Genomic DNA, 21,016 nt, shown 5'->3' on the forward strand with positions numbered 1-21,016 from the left:
TGGCATTGTGTTGCTGTAAATCATTCCCAACCTTTTTCATACTAAGGAGCCCTATGATGAGATTTGGTCTCTCAGATGCAAATCTTATTTTTATTTTATTTTTTTTGTATAGCCTAGATATGATTTTGTCCAGAATTCCATATAATTAGGTTGAGAGACAACATGGAATCCTCTCAAGGACCACTGGTGGTCTTCTGTGCCCCTTTTTGCTGGGGACACGGAGCTGCTGCACTGACGCTCTGCCCGCCTGTCTGTGACCAGCGGCTTGCCCAGTCGTATGCAGCGGTTCACGCAAACAGATGCGGGATTCCCACAATAGTTACTCCCCTACTCCCCCTGTACCCTTTCCCGGCTCCTCACAACTCCAAGCCTATTGGAGGGAGGGAGGGAGGGTGTAGAAAAGGGTCCATAATGGCCCACCGTCAGGCCTGTTCTTGGGGCAGTCGACGCCCACGAGCCGGCGCGCCAACGACGTAATGATGATGACATCATCAATGATGACAATGATGTCATAGCATAGAGTTCACCTGTGAGGTCATCGGCGATGTCAGACATAACACCGATGATGTCATAGCTCCCTCGAACGTTGTGACATCACCAATGACGTGATGTCATACACCAAAACGCGGGGATATAAACAAGGTGTTCTGTGACGCTATAGAGATTCCTTCTTCCAGTATCCGGTATACTTACTCCCTACTACCCTTCATAATGTCAACCATTAGCACAACCAATTCCGAACTCGAGCTGAATCCTGGCTATCTTACAACCAGCCAGGCCCTGGTGACCGACTGCCTTACACCCAGACAGGTCACCAGTGGTATTTCAACCGCATCCGAGGACCGACATCTCGGTCCCTATCTCCATCCCCGTGATTCTGATCGATCACAGCCCGTGAGCCCTCATCCACGATCCAGCACACTTCACGAGGCAAGCCCCAAAGCTTCGCCCCCAGCAAGCTCACAAGCTTCGCTACAAGTTGATTGCGATTCTGACCGATCACTCTTGGTCACTGGCTGCCTTACACCCAGCCAGGCCAGGCCCAGGCCACTTCACGCATCACCGGAGGCAAGCCCACAAGCTTCGCTACAGAGGGGTTATTGTGTGTTTGCAGCAACATCATCAGCTCCGAGCCCCAGCACCAAAGTGAGAGCCTCACTTTCATCCCCGCCGTCATTTCCGCAAACAAATCTCATCGCAGTTTAGCGCACATGTAAAATATAACGCTATACTACGACGTGACAACATGACAAAGCTGCTCTAAACACATCGGCTACTATAATATCGTCACTGTGCAATGAAAGCCACTTCTCTCCAAAACGCCAACTTTTCAGGAAATGAAAAAAACCCTGTGCTCTTAACTCATTCATGGCCAGTTTAGGACTGCCAATATTTAGCACAGGCCAAAGATTTTCATAATTGTTGGTCATCTTTCAAGACCCACAGTAAATTATCTATTAGCACCAAAGTGATTTGCAATACCTCAAAATGAAGATGTACGTCTCTGGGTTCACCAGGGAAAAAAAAGTGAGCTTTTAGCATGTTCTGTACTCTACTTATAGCCATTTATATACACCCTGTTTTCACCAAAAAGGTCTCTCTGAGAAGAGAAATTGCAGAAAATGGCATTTTTGTAAAGCACACAATCTCAGGCAGAACTCGCTCTCAATTATTTTATTTTGAACTGTATTGACATCAGACATGTAAATATTATTCGTTATGACACAAATGACAAAAAAAAAAAAAATATATATATATATATATATATATATACATGAAGTGCTTTTTTTACATTCAACAATACAGTTTACTCAGTGTGAGTGAGTGTGATCATAGAATAGAATGCAGAGATCAGTGTAGTCTCTCTCACACACACACACACACACACACACACACACACACTCCTTACCGCGAGATCATCCGGGTCCTGTCGCATTGGAGTCCAGTCTTCCTCGCCCTCGACAGGAAAGTGGCCGTTCTGCTTGGCTCTGTGTGAAAGCCATTTCTGTGGCGAGGCTGCTGTTCTCCTGCTCACAAAGTTGTGACTCCGTCTCGTCTCTTTCGGGCTGGGACACAGGAACGGGGTCCAGGGACCAGGATCGATCATGTTGGTCACGGGTTTGACTACCGCGAACAACTGATCGATGTCCGCTGCCCTGCAGCAAGCCGACCAGCTCATGCAGCGCGCGGAGGGGCGTTTCAATGGCGTTTCTTCTCTCTGCACAAGGAAGCGCGTTTCTCTGTTTTCTGTTTTTCCTCCTGCTCATTTCAAAACAACAGCTGCGGTATGTGTTTGTTCACGTGTTGTCGGCTTGTCTTTGAGGCCAGGAACCTGATACCATGTCACAGGCTGGGGAAGTCTTTGAACTACGCGCTGCACTAATAAAAACAAAAACACGTCAAACACGTCATTGGCCCTGAGGGCTATTCCTGATAACACGTCAAAGACGTCTTTGGCCATGAATGAGTTAAAATACTGAAGCTCGCACACTGCAAAGGCTCCAGTTTTGGTGTTTTTATTTGACACCGGTGGTTACGTTTCGGGCAGCACGCCCTTCTTCAGACCGAAGGGCGTGCTGCCCGAAACGTAACCACCGGTGTCAAATAAAAACACCAAAACTGGAGCCTTTGCAGTGTGCGAGCTTTATTCATTTTTCTACTATTCCTGCCTCGAGCTCTGCACCTGCCCTATTATAGGTTTGGATTGTGCGTGTCTTGCCTTTTTTCCATGAGTTAAAATACTGAACACCACGTTGTCATATTTGACACGTCTTCATTGTAGACAGTTTATCGCTGAATGTGTCATTACATTATTAATATCTTACCTGGATAAGCTCAAATGATGATGTTTATATTATCAGTCCGAGTTGGAAGCACTCTCTCCCGGCCAGTCAGGCGGGAGAGAGTCGCATGCTCATGCACGAGCCCCAAGCTCCGGGCCGCGCGCAGCAGCAGCAGCATGAGCCATGAGAGCCGAGGAGGGGCCTTGGGCATGGGGTGAGAACAGTCTGACATTTCCGCAAACAAATCTCATCGCAGTTTAGCGCACATGTAAAATATAACGCTATACTACGACGTGACAACGTGACAAAGCTGCTCTAAACACATCGGCTACTATAATATATTTCCCTGCATCTCATACTGAGATTAGATCGGTATTGAGTTTGGACAGACTGAATGGCCCGAGGAGGAGGAGGAGAGCTCTGCTGTTTCGCCAGCCGGGGTCTGGGAGGAGGGAGGGGGAGGACGCAGCCTGCAGCTCTGCGCTGAGAGGAAAACTTTTGCAAAGAATCATGGAAAAGGGAGTTTGATGGCGCGGTATATCGCAAGTTGGACGAGGGAATGACGTTGAGAAATCTCGCATTGTGATTACATGAGCGTGAGAGCGGGGCGTTTGTCCTCACTGTGCTGTGTGCTGCGGTAACGAGTCTCGCGTCACTAGTCTCTTCTAACGTAAGATAGACAAGCCACACACACACACGGGAGAAAAATAATAAAATTTCTAGTTCGCCACTGAATGGCCAAATTGATATAACTTTCAACCATTTTGAGCAACGCTGTTTCCATACAGGCCACCAGCGTTGGCTAGTTGTTGATATTTATAAAGATATTGCAGCTCTCATATAAATTATTTTCGAGGCGGTGGGCAAACTGTCATGCCGTCGATTTCCGGAGAAAAATTCCTGAGCTGAGCACAGCCAAAGAGTATAGTATAGACAAGAGTATATGTCATTTCTTGTTTTGTTCCATAGGTTTTTTCAAATCACTGTTCTGATACATATCTGGGGGGTAAGTCCCCCTTTAATAATTGTTCGTTTCAGCCTCTCAAGTGGACTCAGTCCAGCGTATGCACATATATGAACATGCCAAATGAACTTAGACCCTCTGAAAGAAACCTAACTCAGAACCCCCCAAGTTTATGGTCTGCTTTGTGGTCCAGCTGATCCGTGCAATTCGTGTCAAAACAAAGTGGTCCCAGTCCACTTCACGTTTTGCTTTATGCCTTTTTAACTTGAGACTTGCCATATTTAAACAGCTGCAATGCCCTGTGAGACGTGGTGTGAGATCTCATCCATGTGGACCAGAAAAGAGAGCTCAGTCCCCTTGGAAGTCTGTGTCACATGACAATACTACATTTCTCAGGGAAACATTGAATCTCTGAAAAATGTGATGATATTGAACATTGGCACAACATATCTGCTATAGGCAGCTTCAATACAAAATAAAAAACTGTATCAGCCTTCAAAAACCCATGTGTATGTTCCACTGACAAAATTATAGTAATTTGCCTCCTTTTCACAGCAGCCATTTTGTGTCTCAAAGGCAGGAAGTAACACAGGTGAAACCAAAACATTAACGAGGGCCCCGGCACTGGAACACCGAAATGGATCGGAAGTTGGAAACCCTTGTTAATGTTATTGTTTTACACACAAAATGGCCGCTGTGAAAAAGGTCAATGGAGTAATATATTTTATGAGAAAAGACTCATGGGGGGGGGGGGGGGGGGGGACCCAGACACACCTCTTGTAGCCTATCTGCTCACAGGTAGCCTTCCCATAGTCATCATCCCAGTCCTCCGCACACACGGGCTTCCACTTCTGGCTGGCAGACGAGTAACTCTGCAGCACAAAGTTGGTTCCGTGGAGACGAACTGTAAGCCAGAGAGAGCAGCGTGAGTTTCCATCTGCATGTAAGAGGTTTCCACTCTTCACTGACATAACAAGGTTGATTCATAATATGATGTACGTGTGTGTATGAGGGGTGACTGTCTTACAGCACTGGGATTCATAATATGATGTACATGTGTGTATGAGGGGTGACTGTCTTACAGCACTGGGATTCATAATATGATGTACGTGTGTGTATGAGGGGTGACTGTCTTACAGCACTGGGATTCATAATATGATGTACGTGTGTGTATGAGGGGTGACTCTCTTACAGCACTGGGATTCATAATATGATGTACGTGTGTGTATGAGGGGTGACTGTCTTACAGCACTGGGATTCATAATATGATGTACGTGTGTGTATGAGGGGTGACTCTCTTACAGCACTGGGATTCATAATATGATGTACGTGTGTGTATGAGGGGTGACTGTCTTACAGCACTGGGATTCATAATATGATGTACATGTGTGTATGAGGGGTGACTGTCTTACAGCACTGGGATTCATAATATGATGTACGTGTCTGTATGAGGGGTGACTGTCTTACAGCACTGGGATTCGTAATATGATGTACGTGTGTGTATGAGGGGTGACTGTCTTACAGCACTGGGATTCGTAATATGATGTACATGTGTGTATGAGGGGTAACTGTCTTACAGCACTGGGATTCATAATATGATGTACGTGTGTGTATGAGGGGTGACTGTCTTACAGCACTGGGATTCATAATATGATGTACGTGTGTGTATGAGGGGTGACTGTCTTACAGCACTGGGATTCATAATATGATGTACGTGTGTGTATGAGGGGTGACTGTCTTACAGCACTGGGATTCATAATATGATGTACATGTGTGTATGAGGGGTGACTGTCTTACAGCACTGGGATTCATAATATGATGTACGTGTCTGTATGAGGGGTGACTGTCTTACAGCACTGGGATTCATAATATGATGTACGTGTGTGTATGAGGGGTGACTGTCTTACAGCACTGGGATTCATAATATGATGTACGTGTGTGTATGAGGGGTGACTGTCTTACAGCACTGGGATTCATAATATGATGTACGTGTGTGTATGAGGGGTGACTTGTCTTACAGCACTGGGATTCATAATATGATGTACGTGTGTGTATGAGGGGTGTCTGTCTTACAGCACTGGGATTCATAATATGATGTACGTGTGTGTATGAGGGGTGACTTGTCTTACAGCACTGGGATTCGTAATATGATGTACGTGTGTGTATGAGGGGTGACTGTCTTACAGCACTGGGATTCGTAATATGATGTACGTGTGTGTATGAGGGGTGACTGTCTTAGAGCACTGGGATTCGTAATATGATGTACGTGTGTGTATGAGGGGTGACTGTCTTACAGCACTGGGATTCGTAATATGATGTACGTGTGTGTATGAGGGGTAACTGTCTTACAGCACTGGGATTCGTAATATGATGTACGTGTGTGTATGAGGGGTGACTTGTCTTACAGCACTGGGATTCATAATATGATGTACGTGTGTGTATGAGGGGTGACTGTCTTACAGCACTGGGATTCATAATATGATGTACGTGTGTGTATGAGGGGTGACTGTCTTACAGCACTGGGATTCATAATATGATGTACGTGTGTGTATGAGGGGTGACTGTCTTACAGCACTGGGATTCGTCCTGTCCTTGTGAACAGTCTTTGACACCATCACACCACTGAGAGGCGCTCAGACACGCACCGCCAATTCCACACGACTTCCCCAGTAAACACTGGTAGGATACTGCAAAATGCGCACACACACACACACACACACACACACACACACACACACACACACACACACACATATTATATTTCTGTCATTACAAGCCAAACAAAATGACTTCCTGTGATATCACCAACATCATTTCAAACAACAACAGAAAAGTGCTTTGAAGATGAACTTACGGAAGTACCAGAGCAAGAGCGCGGCCACTGCGAGGACGACTAAGACGCAGACAGATGCACACACTACACATGTACAGTGGCTTTTCTTTACCCCTGTAAGATGGCAGAGAGAAGAAAGCACAGAGGAGTCATGATGTGGCTGGATTACATCAGTTCTGTTTGGATGACCTGTGATGTTGAACGGTTGTCGTTATCTGGGAAATTTGAAACATGCAAAAAGCAACTTCTTTAAATTTGCATATTCTCAAAAATACAAAGAGCAGGCTCGACAGATATGAATGGCCTGCATTTATATTTTTATCCAAAGCGCTTTACAGTCAGTAGGTACATTCCCCCATTCACACACCGATGGCGGCAGGTTACCACGCAGGGTGCTGGCACACCAACGGGAGCAATTTGGGGTTCAGTATCTTGCCCAAGGACACTTCGACATGCAGACTGGAGGAGCCGGGAATCGAACCACCGACCTCTTTTATCCAAAGCGATTAGTGGACGACCCACTCTACCTCCTGATATGACTAAAGACCAAAGATATTGTAGAGCAGTTGTTTTCGAAGGGGGAGCCGGGCCTTCCCAGGGGTTCTCCAAGCAGTTTCAGGCGAGGCTCAGTGAATCGAAGTGTGAAAAATGTTATTATATTTGTTATTGAAAGGAGATCACAACAGCCTGAAAGTGATTTGGTTAAAGAGATAGTTCAGAGACACAGTCGTTTTGGGGAATCTGACTTTGTTCTGACTCAGAACAAAGTCAGAACAAAATATAGCCGCAAGCGGCGATGGGCGGGGTTCAAGCCTTGCGCAGATGACAAAGCTTCTGATTCTGACTAGGACATCCTCCTTGATATAGCTGACAAGTTTCGCGATCATTGGACAAACAGGTGTGGAGTTAGCCTTTTTTATGTTTAGCCACGCCCATTTCTGGCGTTTATGGCGCCCCCTTTTGGTCGAATTGCACAAAATTTGACACACATGGTCTAGGAATGGTTGCTTCTTTCCTTCAATACTCTTCGTTACTGTTCGACAACAATACACACATAACGCGATACTAAAACCCACGTTCAACCATAACTAGATGGTCGCACAGTCCCTAAAACAGAAACAAGACATAACGATAGTTAGGGATCATGATTAAACTCACCTAGGACTAGGTGAGGAAAAGCCAGAGGTGTTGCACTTCCTGCATCAGTTTTAATCCACACAGACTGTCCTCATCAGTGACCCTCCATGTTGTCACTTGTAAACAGAGCTTTGCACCCCGCCCCCATGTAACACGCTGAATTCTATTGATGTGGCTCATTGGCCGAAACTTGGAACAATAGCAGACATTAAGCCAGTGAAACGCTGCATGCAAATGAATGAAAAACCCCCCTCAGCTAGGCGACTCAAGACTAAAATCTTGATTTTTTAAATCGCTAAATATACCTATTTACTGGTTATATAACGACTCAATTTGATGTGGGATGGATAGTCCATACTCTCCTTTGTGTAATTATAAAAAAAAAAGAAAAAGGCATTTTTTCACATATCAAACTACTAACTCCAATTGCGCGATTTCGACTTGGCGAGATTGTACTCAATTTACCAGAGGGTGACACATATCGCAACGGTGCGTTTTTTTCAAAAACCACGAAAGTGTTGTGCAGGACACTCATCACATGATGTGTGCTTTGGTTTGGTGAAGATTGGACAAAATTTCAAGGAGGAAGCGCAAAAAAACTGTTTTGGACAAAATTCAAAATGGCGGAAAATCTAGTTGGCGGAAAGGGGCGTGGCCTAGTTGAGTAGATGCGGGAGGACCCAAGGAATCCAGGGAAAAAATAAGTTTGACGATAGACCCCACGGTTCAAAAGTTATGGACCAAAAGGTAAGGAGGGCTGTTATAGCGCCACCATCTTGTCAATTGGTGCAATTTTTCCGTGGATAGTAAAAGACCCCTCTGTGAACCTCCCTAACAAGTTTCGTAGCTGTACCTTGTATGGTTTCTGAGATACAGCTAATTTAATGTGTTATTTTTGTCTACATCATTCTCTCTACCCAAGATGCAACACTCCTGCTCAGAGTTACTGTTAAGCTATATGTATGTGGTCAAATCACACTGGATTCCTGCTTCCAGTACACTTTTTGCATGTGTTTTTTAACAGAGAAGAGTTGGAGCTGCTGAAAACATACAGTATGCAAATTAGAGTGAGACCATGAGTGATATACCCACTGTGATACAAGTATAGGTGTGTCTGTTGTCTGTACAATAGCGTGCGTGCGACAAGTGACAAGTGTCATACAAGAAGGAAGGCTGGCCATAATGACAATGAATCCGCACTTCCTGCCACCCTTCAAAATCAAACAATTTAGAAGGTACAGGTACTGAATGCTGCTATAGCGCCCCCTTTTGGTGGAATTGCACCAAATTTGACACGCATGGTCTGGGATGGTCTCCGAAGACCTCCTGCAAGTTTTGTGAAGATTTCTTAATCGGTCATGAAGTAATGACAATTTAGCTGTGAGGCCACGCCCCTCTCAACTTTAACGATCAATATCTCCGAAACTAAAGTAGATTTTCAAAAATGCAAAAAGCACGGTTGTAGAGCTTGCTCCAAAGATGCTTCCTGGAGATTCTAGTGCAAATCGGTCAAACGGTCTAGGAGGAGATGCAAAAAATGTGTTTTCCAAACTTTTCCAAATATCTCAAAAACTTTCCAGGCGGACATTGAGGGTCCTTATGGCAAATTTGTAGAGCAGGTCCACCTGAACATCTGGAAAAAAAAAGTTTGAAAATCGGACCAACGGCGTGGAAGTTAAGGCCTTTAACGTAAAACCATCGATTATAGCGCCACCTTCAGGCCGATTCGAAAAATCTTTTTTGAGCAGCTACCTGCCAACAATATCTGTCATTGGGCCAAATGTCAGGTCTCTACCATTTACCAACTCACGGGAATTTGCGTCGGGGCAGATGAACAATAATAATAATATATTCGGATTTAGAAAAACAATAGGGTTTCAGCCCCTTCAGGGCTTGAACCCCTAATAAATGGGAAACGGAAGGTGCGATGGTGATCCCGGGCCTCGTACCGCTACTTTTTCACCCCGAGTCCAACGCCGCCATCCGTGAGTCTCTACGAGTTACGGTTGCGGAGATACGTTGCTGTAGCGCCCCCCATAGGCAAACAATAGCGCCCCCTACAGGCCAAATGACACTTTCTTTTCTGAAATCAGCTCAGAAGTGTCAAGTGTCATACAAGAAGGAAGGCTGGCCATAATGACAATGAATCCGCACTTCCTGCCGCCGTTCAAAATCAAACAATTTAGAAGGTACAGGTACTGAATGCTGCTATAGCGCCCCCTTTTGGTGGAATTGCACCAAATTTGACACGCATGGTCTGGGATGGTCTCCGAAGACCTCCTGCAAGTTTTGTGAAGATTCCTTAATCGGTCATGAAGTAATGACAATTTAGCTGTGAGGCCACGCCCCTCTCAACTTTAACGATCAATATCTCCGAAACTAAAGTAGATTTTCAAAAATGCAAAAAGCACGGTTGTAGAGCTTGCTCCAAAGATGCTTCCTGGAGATTCTAGTGCAAATCGGTCAAACGGTCTAGGAGGAGATGCAAAAAATGTGTTTTCCAAACTTTTCCAAATATCTCAAAAACTTTCCAGGCGGACATTGAGGGTCCTTATGGCAAATTTGTAGAGCAGGTCCACCTGAACATCTGGAAAAAAAAAGTTTGAAAATCGGACCAACGGCGTGGAAGTTAAGGCCTTTAACATAAAACCATCGATTATAGCGCCACCTTCAGGCCGATTCGAAAAATCTTTTTTGAGCAGCTACCTGCCAACAATATCTGTCATTGGGCCAAATGTCAGGTCTCTACCATTTACCAACTCACGGGAATTTGCGTCGGGGCAGATGAACAATAATAATAATATATTCGGATTTAGAAAAACAATAGGGTTTCAGCCCCTTCAGGGCTTGAACCCCTAATAAATGCCTTCAGACAGACTTTTTTTTTAATCTATTTGGTGCAGTCTCAAGTATGTCAAACAGCAATATCAGGCCATCTTGGCTCAATTGTTGAGTGTCTATGCCATAGACACTCAACAATTGAGCCAAGATGGCCAGTGATACTCAACTGGCGGCCCGCGGGCCACATGCGGCCCACGGGCGCCCCCTGTGTGGCCCGTGATGGAATTGCTATTTTTTTTTTTTTTTTTTTTTTTACAGTGCACCTGAACGCAACATGCAAGATACCCGCTGAATAAGTGTCCAAATGTTCATGTCATTCTGGCCAATACTCCTGCCCAATACTTGCATAGCATTTCAGTCTGGAATATGGAATATCTTTCAATAATCTATGATTTAGCTGCTAAATTGTCAAATACCGCCGTCTGCTCGCTACCCAGGCACTTATGTATGTACTTAACCTAACTAACTATCCGCTGTGCACAACATTGTCAGACTAAACTCCGGCTGACACCCCAAAAACCTACAATCCGCTACAGAAAAATGTATATTGATTGTTTATTAACTGGCCCCTGGCCTTCTATCATTTCACGAAAGTGGCCCCCGGGCAAAGCAAGTTGAGTATCCCTGGTCTATGGGATCAAATATCCCATAGGCATCCAGGAATTGAGCAAGGGCGGCACATTTTTCCAAGCCTGGGGAAAGGCCCACAGTCTCAGACTTTGAACGCCCCTGTTGTAGAGGAAAAGGTTGTTGAATTCTAAACATATAGCTGAATTATAATCACCAAACTTTTGATAATTAGCCATAATGTAGACTTAGACGGGCGAGCTAGTGGTGAAATGATGGGGCAGGATTATGTTCCTGTAGAAGCCACAAATCTGTGTTTATTTTTAAACATTTTGTATTCGAGAAGTACTACACTACCCACAATTCTAAAGTGTAATATTGACGTGTAATTGGTGGAGCTCGCTGTATGGTCGTCTGTGATTGGTGGAGCACGCCGAGCCACTGCACCATATCAGTGCACTAGTGAAATGTCTCGGGCTGCTACTACAAACGTAGGCTACAGCTTGCCGAGTAAAGGGCTCAAACCACCACTGAGTGACTGAAAGAATATTACGTTTACCATTATGAGTCATGCTGAAATCCGTTGCCCGGTTCCTTCACATTAAAGCATGGAAATGCGACTATATACGATAACATTAGCCTTTGGGCTAATGGGCTAATAGCGGGCTTTCAGGACCGCTGGTCCCGTCCACTGCCGCTCAGAGTGCTCTCATATTGCCTGAAACGCTAATCATCCGCTCCAGCCAGAGTGGATTATGGCAGTGATACTCAACTTGCGGCCCGGGGGCCAGATGCGGCCCGCGATAGGGTGCAGAGTGGTCCCCCGACCATTTTCTAATTCACAATGAAAACTAAGGTTAAATAAAGTTTGACTGAGCTCCAGCTAAATTGTCAAATATGGCCGTCTGCTCGCCGCCTAGGCACTTACAGTATTATGTACTTAACTAACCTAACTTAACCTAACTAACCTAACTATCGTGTGTGCACAAAATTGTGAGACTAAACTCCAGCTTGCAACTCTTGTTGCAAGAACAAAATTCAACCTAAACAACTTCAGACATATTCGAAAGTGCCTGACACCAGAAGCAGCAAAGATTTTCTTTCATGCTATGATTTTTCCACATATAACATACTGTCTAACCTCTTGGTCTCTTACCACTGATACAACAATAAAATCTGCACAATCTGTATATAAACAAGCTCTCAAGGTCCTGGACAATAAACCAAAAAGCTACCATCACTGTAATATACTCCCCAAATATGGTCTCCTTTGCTGGGAAAATCTTGTTAACTTTCACAATGGTTGTTTAATGTTCAAAATTCTCAATGGCCTAGCACCTCCTCCATTTACCAAATTTATCCGCCAGAAAAATCCTGGGAATAGGCTAACAAGATCAAGCCTACGAGGCGACATACTTGTCCCAAGGAGGAAAACATCTTTCGGCCAGGCAACCTTCGCAGTAAGAGCTTCCCAATCTTGGAACACCATACCTTTAACTATACGTAATAGTAGTTCTTATCGCTCTTTCGCACGTAATTTTAAAATGTGGTTGAACAACAACCAGACCTGCCAGCATACCTAGGCACATGCTTGTTCTGTCTGCCGCCATCTGCTGGCCTGTTTCTTTCACTGCACTGTTGTTGTTGTGGTTGTTGTTGTTGTTCTGAAATCCCTGTGTATGTCCCTGTTTGTCTTTGCTTGATCATAGCATGTTTATGGTTTTATTAATAATGTGGTCTGAATGTTGGCATGTTTTAACTGTCTGTGCTGGTCTGTCTGCCTGTATAATCTGTTTTAATTTGCATGGTGCCAATTGCTTTGGCCTGCTACATGTTATTTTTACTTACATTTTTATTTGCTTGTGTGTATTATTGTTGGTGTTTGTTTTTACTGCTTGCTTGCTTGCTTTTAATGGCTATCTTAAGTTCTGGCCAAGGGACAACAGTTGAAAATTAGCCGTTTGGCTAACACTGGCATGTTTACAGTCATGTTAATTAATGTGCACTGTCCCTCAAATAAATCAATAAATACAAATACAAAATACAGCTGACACCCCAAAAACCCCGCTACAGAAAAAAGTTTATTAATGTTTGCATATTAACTGGCCCCTGGCCTCCTGTCATTTTGCAAAAGTGGCCCCCAGGCAAAGCAAGTTGAGTATCCCTGGATTATGGGATGAGTAGTTCCTTCACTCTTAAAATGTATTATGTACACACTCTTGTACCTTTGCCTTTTTCGCATTTTTGTTTTGTTTTGTTGTTGCTCTGAATCAAATGATTTATGGTCACGATTCTGTAGCTTGCCATTTGGATTGGTTCCAGGCTTAAAACTCTTTATAAGGATTTTTTGAAATGTGATGGAGAAAATTTGGCTACTTTGGTGATTGTCACAATGCCATGTGATTGTTGAGCTCAAACAGTATCGACCTGACACTAATGACACAAAAGGTGTGTATACTACATTTCTATCATTTAAAATTCAGAATTTCCATCATTTTCCATAATTCCATAATAATCTTTCCAATTTGACAAAACTGAAAACTTTTATTTATATAGATCACATGCAAAATGTATTTTAGACTTATTTTGCAGCAACACATCAATGTGTTTGCAAACTGTTGCATGCTGTTATTTTTTGCTGTGGTTACCAAATTGTTTTATTCATGATGCGTGTTGCAAAACGGTTGTTATAAAACAGTTGCAGTTTATCAGGGTGGATCCTTTTCTGACATTGTGTGCTACATGATAGAGCATTGTGTTTTATCACGTATCCATCATTCTTGCATATTTTGTTTTTGTTAATAATGTCAAGTATGTCAAATGGTGTGTGTGTGTGTGTGGGACAGAGAGAGATAGATAGATAGATAGAGAGAGAGAGAGAGGCGGGGGGGGGGAGACAGATAGTTTTTGGCATCAGGTCATTCTTGTGGATAATTCTCTATAGGGTCTCTATTCTGGCCCTCCAGAGGGTCCCATCCGGCCCACAGGATGACTTTGCAAAGTGTGAACGTTGCACTGAGAAGTCCTTCAATCCAATCTGATGCACTTGTGAAGGTGCCAGGCGTCAGGAACAAGTTAAATATTAAGTAGCCTATTCATGATTTCAGTATTCATCACTAAATGGGAAACTATCATTACTATAATATATAGAGAATTGCACACTTGCAACTGGAAAATGTTGAGGTTTTTGTCATGTATAGGTTATTGTTGATTTTCTTTGTCCGGCACACTTGAGACCGAATTGGATCACATGTGGCACATGAACTAAAATGAGTTTGACACGCCTTACCTGCTCTATAGCGTTTGTTGTAGACTTGCTACAGTATAACAAGACATAGGTTGTTGCTGTAATCTGGTATCTCATATGTGATGTGATCTCATACGTGATATGTGATGTGATCTCATACGTGAACTATGGGGATAATGTGCATTTCCTAGCCCACCCACACAATATCACCACCAGCCGTCGCTGTATTAACACATTTGAAATCCACTCTTAATCATAAATGTAGTGAAGGGTAAACCCAGGTAAAGTACCCACCTTTTTATTTGCAGAAATAGTTCATTTTTTAAATGAAAAACATGGTAAATTCAGTAGAATATACAGTATCATAGTTAAATGGTGTACTACTGGACTTAGTTATAGTAAGATAACTAGAATAGTGTTGTCAGGAAAAATACACATAAATTCATGTTTTTTTTTCTCTGGTTGATAATGTCTTATAATAAAGCACCATACTGTACTGTACATACAGTGCTATGGATGATGTAGCTATATAAACATGGCTGCCACCGTACTGTACCTTTCCTCTGTCCGGTGTTATGTGGTACTCCAGGAGTCACAGTGTGGTGGGTGTCGATGGTTTTGGGGGTGACCGGGGGGTCATATGGTGGGGGGGCTTGTGGGAGGGTGGGGTACATCCCTATCCCTTGCGGGGAATATGGAGGAGGTCTTCCTGCTTCCTCATGCTGAAACCCTCGGTTGACATACTGGGGACCATCTGCCTAGAAGTAAAGAGGAATTAAGAAGTTAGACATTAGCTGTTACTAATTAAGTAACATTGACAGTAAACAAGTCAAACATGTGATTTGTTTGTTATTTTTCAAAGGGCATCAATTATTACAAATCATTTAGGCTAAATCATTATGAACGAATGAACAGTGTTGTGAAAATGCCAACATGAAATCAAGAGTGAACTGCGTTTAAAAAATACTTTAATTTACCTGATTACTCATACTGAAACCGTCTACACTGCTCCAAGAAGCAGGCTGCCACACCTGGAAAAGGTTGTACGAACTATTAATTGAAAACTAATGACCCAACTGACCATTCAGTACGTGACACCCTGTGTGACTTTAATAGGGTATATATAGGCTACATCAGTGGTTCCCAAACTGGGGTATGTGTACGGTGTAACCCTAGGCCCAGGGGTATGTGGAGCTACTACAAGGGGTACTTGAAAGAAAGGAGACAATGAAAAAATGAATACATCATGAAAATAAAGAACATTTTCAAATAAATCTGCTCAGGATGCACTAATTGCAACTCTTTCACTCCATGTCTTATTTTGTAATGTTATTCTTCAAAAGGGGAGTTATTATTCATTCATTGCATCATTATGCTATAGATTTCTCTTAGTTTTCTAAGCAAAATGTTGTCGTCGGGTAAAAGGGGATATACTGAAGGCAAAAAAGTTTGAGAACCACGGGCTACATGAAAGCCCCATCAATTCATGAAACTCAAGTCTCACCACTGAACATTTGCTAGTCAAATGGTTGGCTGGCTCCAAGAATTTTACATGGAACTACCAACACGGTAACCTTGCAAGCAAGAGAATTTCATCTTTCGTTACAAAACAAGCTGCAAATTGAAGAGCTGTGCTACTTTTCAAAACACAACACCAAACAGGCTCCTCCACAATCTAACAACATTCAACGCATTAACCTACCTTGACAATCTCACAAATTCCTTCAGCAGGCTGACTGCGTCTATCCTTCCTCTCGCTCTCTCCCTCTGGCTCAGTCCATTCTTCCACTTCTCCAGGTAATCAACAGCCATGACCACACCTTTTCCTGTGTGTGCACAAGCCAGCCTGTTGTGTGCCACTTGATCTATGCCAACAATTGAAATGACATGAGCAAACAGCCTGCATTGATGCGGGGCAGGACTGAATTTCAGCATCTTTTCTCCACAGCCGGCAGTCGCTCTTCGCCATGAAGGTGCCCAGCCATCGATTTAGCAATAAGACAAGCCAATTAGGCGTTCAATATCTCGGACAATTTAATAGGCTGCACCACCGCCCCATGTATTTACCTGTGTATTGTAGTCTATGCATATTGTGTTACATTGTGTACAAATAACATTCCCGAGCAAACCAGCCTGTCTCTGAGATTGATTTCACAAAGTGTTTTGTTCCATTAGAAAGATTTGTTGGCCACACTTCAAGCAAAGTGAAGAGGGGCAAAGTGAACGTCACTTCCTGCTTCAGCACTGTACCAGAGATTTTCTTCCTCATTTTATTTTCCCCATTGACATTTTCGTAAAATGCTTGTAAAAATAGTTGTACTTGGTCAAACCAAACGGTTCAGCTATATTTAGAATCGGGAGAGACCATAGAACATTAAACTTGGACAAAAACCTAAAAAAAAAAAACAGAAAAAATATTTTATTTAAGAAATTATGTTTTGGTCCGAGTGAAATGTTATGCGATCTCTCCCGTTTCTAAATATACCTGTACCGTTTGGTTTGACCAAGTAAAACTATTTGTATAAGCATTTTACGAAATAAATGGTGGTTGAAAATCTCTGGTACAGTGCTGAAGCAGGCAGTGACGTTCCAATTTGGCTCTCTATAAGAATCAGAAGCGGCTTTTTTACATCCCATGTTGCTGGATTAGATGAAAACTTGCATCTCTAAATCAGGGACTTTTCAGGAATCAAGGGGAAAACTACCGTTGTAAGATATAAATTATACTCTGAAGACATTTTGAAATGATATGATGTATTGTATTGGCTACAGGCATACTATATACAGCACAGTATTGCAACACATAGAAGAACAATGCAAGGCAGTGTTGCTGTGATTTGTGATGTTATGTAATAGGAAAATAGGAAATAATGTATTCAAGCAATGCTGCTGCCACTCTATAATGCCTGAGGAAGACCTACGTGGTTGAAACGCGTTGCGTTTTGTCTGCCCGTATAACTTTGAAGATATATTCTGATTTGTAACTGCCTGTACACAGATATATTACTTCGCATTAAATATTGCTATATAAAAATACTCCTAGTAGCTCCACCGTTTTTTCTATTTGAATACTTTTGCCTTTTGAGCTGCTTGGGTCCACACTTTCTTTGATTACCCACTCCTATAATGACCACAGTGCAATGTGAGTGAGAGGAGGGGGAGGGGCCTTCGCCTGTGGGCAAGCAGCAATTGGTCACCGCTTGTTTGACGTCCTAATGGAAAATAACTCATTCAAACAGGGTGTCGTGTCTCTATAGAAGAAAAGACTTCAAACAGATTTGGCTCTTACTTGGCATTGTCAGTGTTCCTATAGCGAAACTTCCCCAGAGTTTAATCAGTAACCAGGTTAATGTCTCCGGTATCCACCAGGCTCCTAACAAACAGGCTTCGACACAAAATGCCGACGGTCTGAGAACTTTGAGACTGTCAATATTTAACATGACATGACGATGTGTTAAACGCAGGGAGGAGGGAATGAAAGCTAAGGGGAATGCAGTGAAGCATATTACTGCTGCCCACTTGACTGACATGAATTGAACATTGGTTTAACTTTGTAGCCATTTTAACACATTACTAATAACTAAAAGTAGAACTTTTGGGGATCAGGTCTCTTTAGGAATTCGGTACATATACATTTATATATAGAGCAATGGAAGCATAGAGCTATGGAAGCTATGGAAGTCGTAAAAAGAAAATAGCCAAAGAATTAGCCAACTACAACTTCTTCACCATAACAAGTTTAAATCAAACAATGATAGTAGCTATAAATACTGTATAAGCAACCTACGATAAGCAGTTTGTCCATCTGTGGTGTGAAGGCCATACGAACAACAAAACTCGTCCACTTTACACACTGCAACACTGACAAGGATGTGTAGTTATCCATGTACAAAGAAAGGAAATTGCAGCATCCAGTGGCCAAGTTGAAAATGACAGTGCCAACCCAACAATAATGGTCATTAATATTTGTAGAAATTAGTGATTAAACATAAAAATAAAACGTCGTATGACAAATGACATACCTTCCTGGAAACTCTAATGAATCAATCCCTTATCAACTATTCAAGCAAAAAAGACCAATAACATAAAACTGATTTCATAGAAACTATTTATTCAAACTTTTCAACTCCAAGTTAAATATTTACCCTTTTTTGCACCAAAAGTTCACCAAACAAAGGAGTGTCTTGAACACTGGAGTCATAATATAATGTCATGTACAGTGAGTTTGCTCTCGGTTAAGGCCGCTGATAATACAGTTGTAACAGACGCAGTCTTCATAAATTGTTTTGAAAAGGGAGTGAATGGAAATCTTAACTAGTTAGATTGAACAGGGAGTCCACACAGTTAAACAACCAGTGATAACGGGGGAGAAAGTTCCTGTCGAGTTTCTTACAGTTTCTCTCACAGCTTCTGGATGAGAATAGAGGAGGCTCCACCGCCTCCATTGCAGATACCTGCAAGCCCATATTGGCCTGACTTCAGGTTGTGCACCATGTGACCCACAATTCTCGTCCCAGACATCCTGAGGGAAAAGGAAGAGAGAGACATAATATAAACTTCCTGGAAGAGGATACTCTTGTGGATTCTTGGTTGATCCTTTGTTTATGGATTTTAAAACAGATTCTTTTGTCCCCTAGATACTGGGAAAGTCTCCAAAGTCTCCAAAACTCAATTTCTAGGTCATGGAAAAGAAAAGAAAGGGGTAGGGGAGGAGGCATTTTTGGACAAACAGAGTATGTCCCACTCCACTTGTCTCCTCCAAGTTACTTCCTGGTAGGAGAGGAGTGGTAGTTAGGGAAGGGACGATAGGCCTAGTAGAGAAAAAGCTTTGGGGCGCAGTAGTTAGCACGGCACCATGGCTGAGCAGGCAGAGAAAAGAGAGGAGGAGAGCGCCACCTACAGAAGGAAAGAGACGTTACAGCAGGTGACAGGTGATCTCTGGGAAGTGCAGTGTAGTTCTCAACCACTGGGGGGCCTCAGAGCACCATATAGTGGGCCGCGGAGGCAGTGTTTTTTATTGGCAAATAGTTTGTTTAATAAAAATTAAATATGGTGATTAAAGCTAGTTATTTTTTATATCTCAATTTGCTCAAGAATTCAAATGGACATGATACAGTATACTGTAGATAATCTTCTACTAGGGATGTGGTCCATCTTGTTTTTGGGGGGATTCACATTTTCTAGACCAGGGGTTCCCAAACTTAAGAATGCCGCGGCCCACTTTGAAATGTGAAAATCTTCCGGGGCCCACCCAACCCTTTAATCACAACTCTGGGACTAAGATGATTTCCCTATCTGTTTTTTATATTTATATTTTAATTATTTTACATAATTTTTTTATTTTTATAATATTATATATTTTTTATTTCATTAACAGAGCATGTGAACTTGGGCATAAGGGAAATTAATAATTCATCCACATACAAAAACATTTAGGCAGAATACCCAAAAGCACATTGCCAACATTTTCTCCCCCCTTACTCATCGGAAGTATTTGCATGCATAACTCATTTGTTGAGACAAAATGTGATGAGCAACAAAAAATCAATCCACAAGCTAAGCTATTAATGCTAGGCTGTAAAAAATGCTTCCTTATCTGTAAAGGGGAGACTTGTGGGTACCCATTGAACCAATATTCATTCAGATAAATTGAGAGGTCAAGGGACCACTTTGAAATAGTTTTCCCTACCTATGTTTGGAACGTTATATAAATAACGTTCCCTTCCCGACAAGCGCATTATGCTTGGTACCAATGGCAAGGGAAAAAAACATTTTCAAAGGTGTCACAGCCTAATGTTGGCAGGTGTCTGTGTGTCCATTAGGGGTGTAAAAAATAATCGATTATAAGATGCATCGCGATGCGGACCTGCACGATTCTGCATCGATTCACAAATGTCAAAAATCGATTATTATTATTATTATTATTATTATTTTTTTAACACATTCACTGCCAACAGTTTATCCAATACAGTAGGTAGCTTCTGCCAATGGGTTTTTTTGAGGATTCTGGCTCATCTTTCAAGAGCCGAGGATTATTTTCTGCTAGGACTTTGTGAACACAAAATATCTCAAAAGAACTAATAGAATGTGTGCTTTCTCTGTCTAAAAGAGTTAGTTTTTATCATGTTCTGTTATGTAGGCATTAGCAGTTGAATACAGCATGGTTTCAGCATCTGAGAAGGAAAGCTGAGATAAATGCATTTTTGTGAAATTCGATAGAACAGGCAGAACAGTCACTTTAACCATTTATCTTTGGCATCAGTGAGACATCAGACCAGTGGCGGACTGCATAATCGGGCACGTCGGGCAAATGCCCGGTGGCCTGGCCTGGCCTGCCAATTTTTTTTATTTTTTTTTGCAGGCCAGGCCAGGCCACTCACTGAACAGCAGGCCAGGCGCCGCCTACTGGTTTACTAGTGGTTTTATTACTTTATTCAGGTTTAAAGTGGGTGCATCTCATTGTAAAATTGGACTTGGCCCAAATTGGGCTTCAAACAGCCCAAATTGGGCTTCAAACGGCCCAAATCGGGCTTCAAACAGCCCAAATCTGGCTTTAAACGACCCAAATCTGGCTTCAAACGGCCCAAATTGGGCTTCAAACGCCCCAAATTTTTCGCCGCCGCCCTTGGGACGCCGGCACGCGC

General features: G+C 42.7%; 2 protein-coding genes across 2 annotated transcripts in view; both read right to left on the minus strand.

Moving 5' to 3' along the window:
* tmprss2 (transmembrane serine protease 2) overlaps nucleotides 1-16,148 on the minus strand; it is a 30,093-nt gene extending 13,945 nt beyond the window's left edge. Inside the window, exons 1-6 of the mRNA XM_083633878.1 lie at nucleotides 16,075-16,148; nucleotides 15,350-15,403; nucleotides 14,929-15,130; nucleotides 6,602-6,694; nucleotides 6,318-6,434; nucleotides 4,522-4,651 (exon numbers count right to left, since the gene is read on the minus strand). Of these exons, the coding sequence (XP_083490004.1) occupies nucleotides 4,522-4,651; nucleotides 6,318-6,434; nucleotides 6,602-6,694; nucleotides 14,929-15,130; nucleotides 15,350-15,361 (554 nt within the window). The 5' untranslated portion in view covers nucleotides 15,362-15,403; nucleotides 16,075-16,148. The remainder of the gene's footprint in view (nucleotides 1-4,521; nucleotides 4,652-6,317; nucleotides 6,435-6,601; nucleotides 6,695-14,928; nucleotides 15,131-15,349; nucleotides 15,404-16,074) is intronic.
* A 2,314-nt stretch (nucleotides 16,149-18,462) lies between these two features.
* The window catches only part of acat1 (acetyl-CoA acetyltransferase 1), a 32,619-nt gene continuing 30,065 nt past the window's right edge, over nucleotides 18,463-21,016 (minus strand). Inside the window, exon 12 of the mRNA XM_083648695.1 lies at nucleotides 18,463-18,894. Coding sequence (XP_083504821.1) covers nucleotides 18,774-18,894 — 121 coding nt within the window. The 3' untranslated portion in view covers nucleotides 18,463-18,773. The remainder of the gene's footprint in view (nucleotides 18,895-21,016) is intronic.

This window comes from Poromitra crassiceps (assembly GCF_964638095.1).
Source record: "Poromitra crassiceps genome assembly, chromosome: 1".
NCBI classification, from domain to species: domain Eukaryota; kingdom Metazoa; phylum Chordata; class Actinopteri; order Beryciformes; family Melamphaidae; genus Poromitra; species Poromitra crassiceps.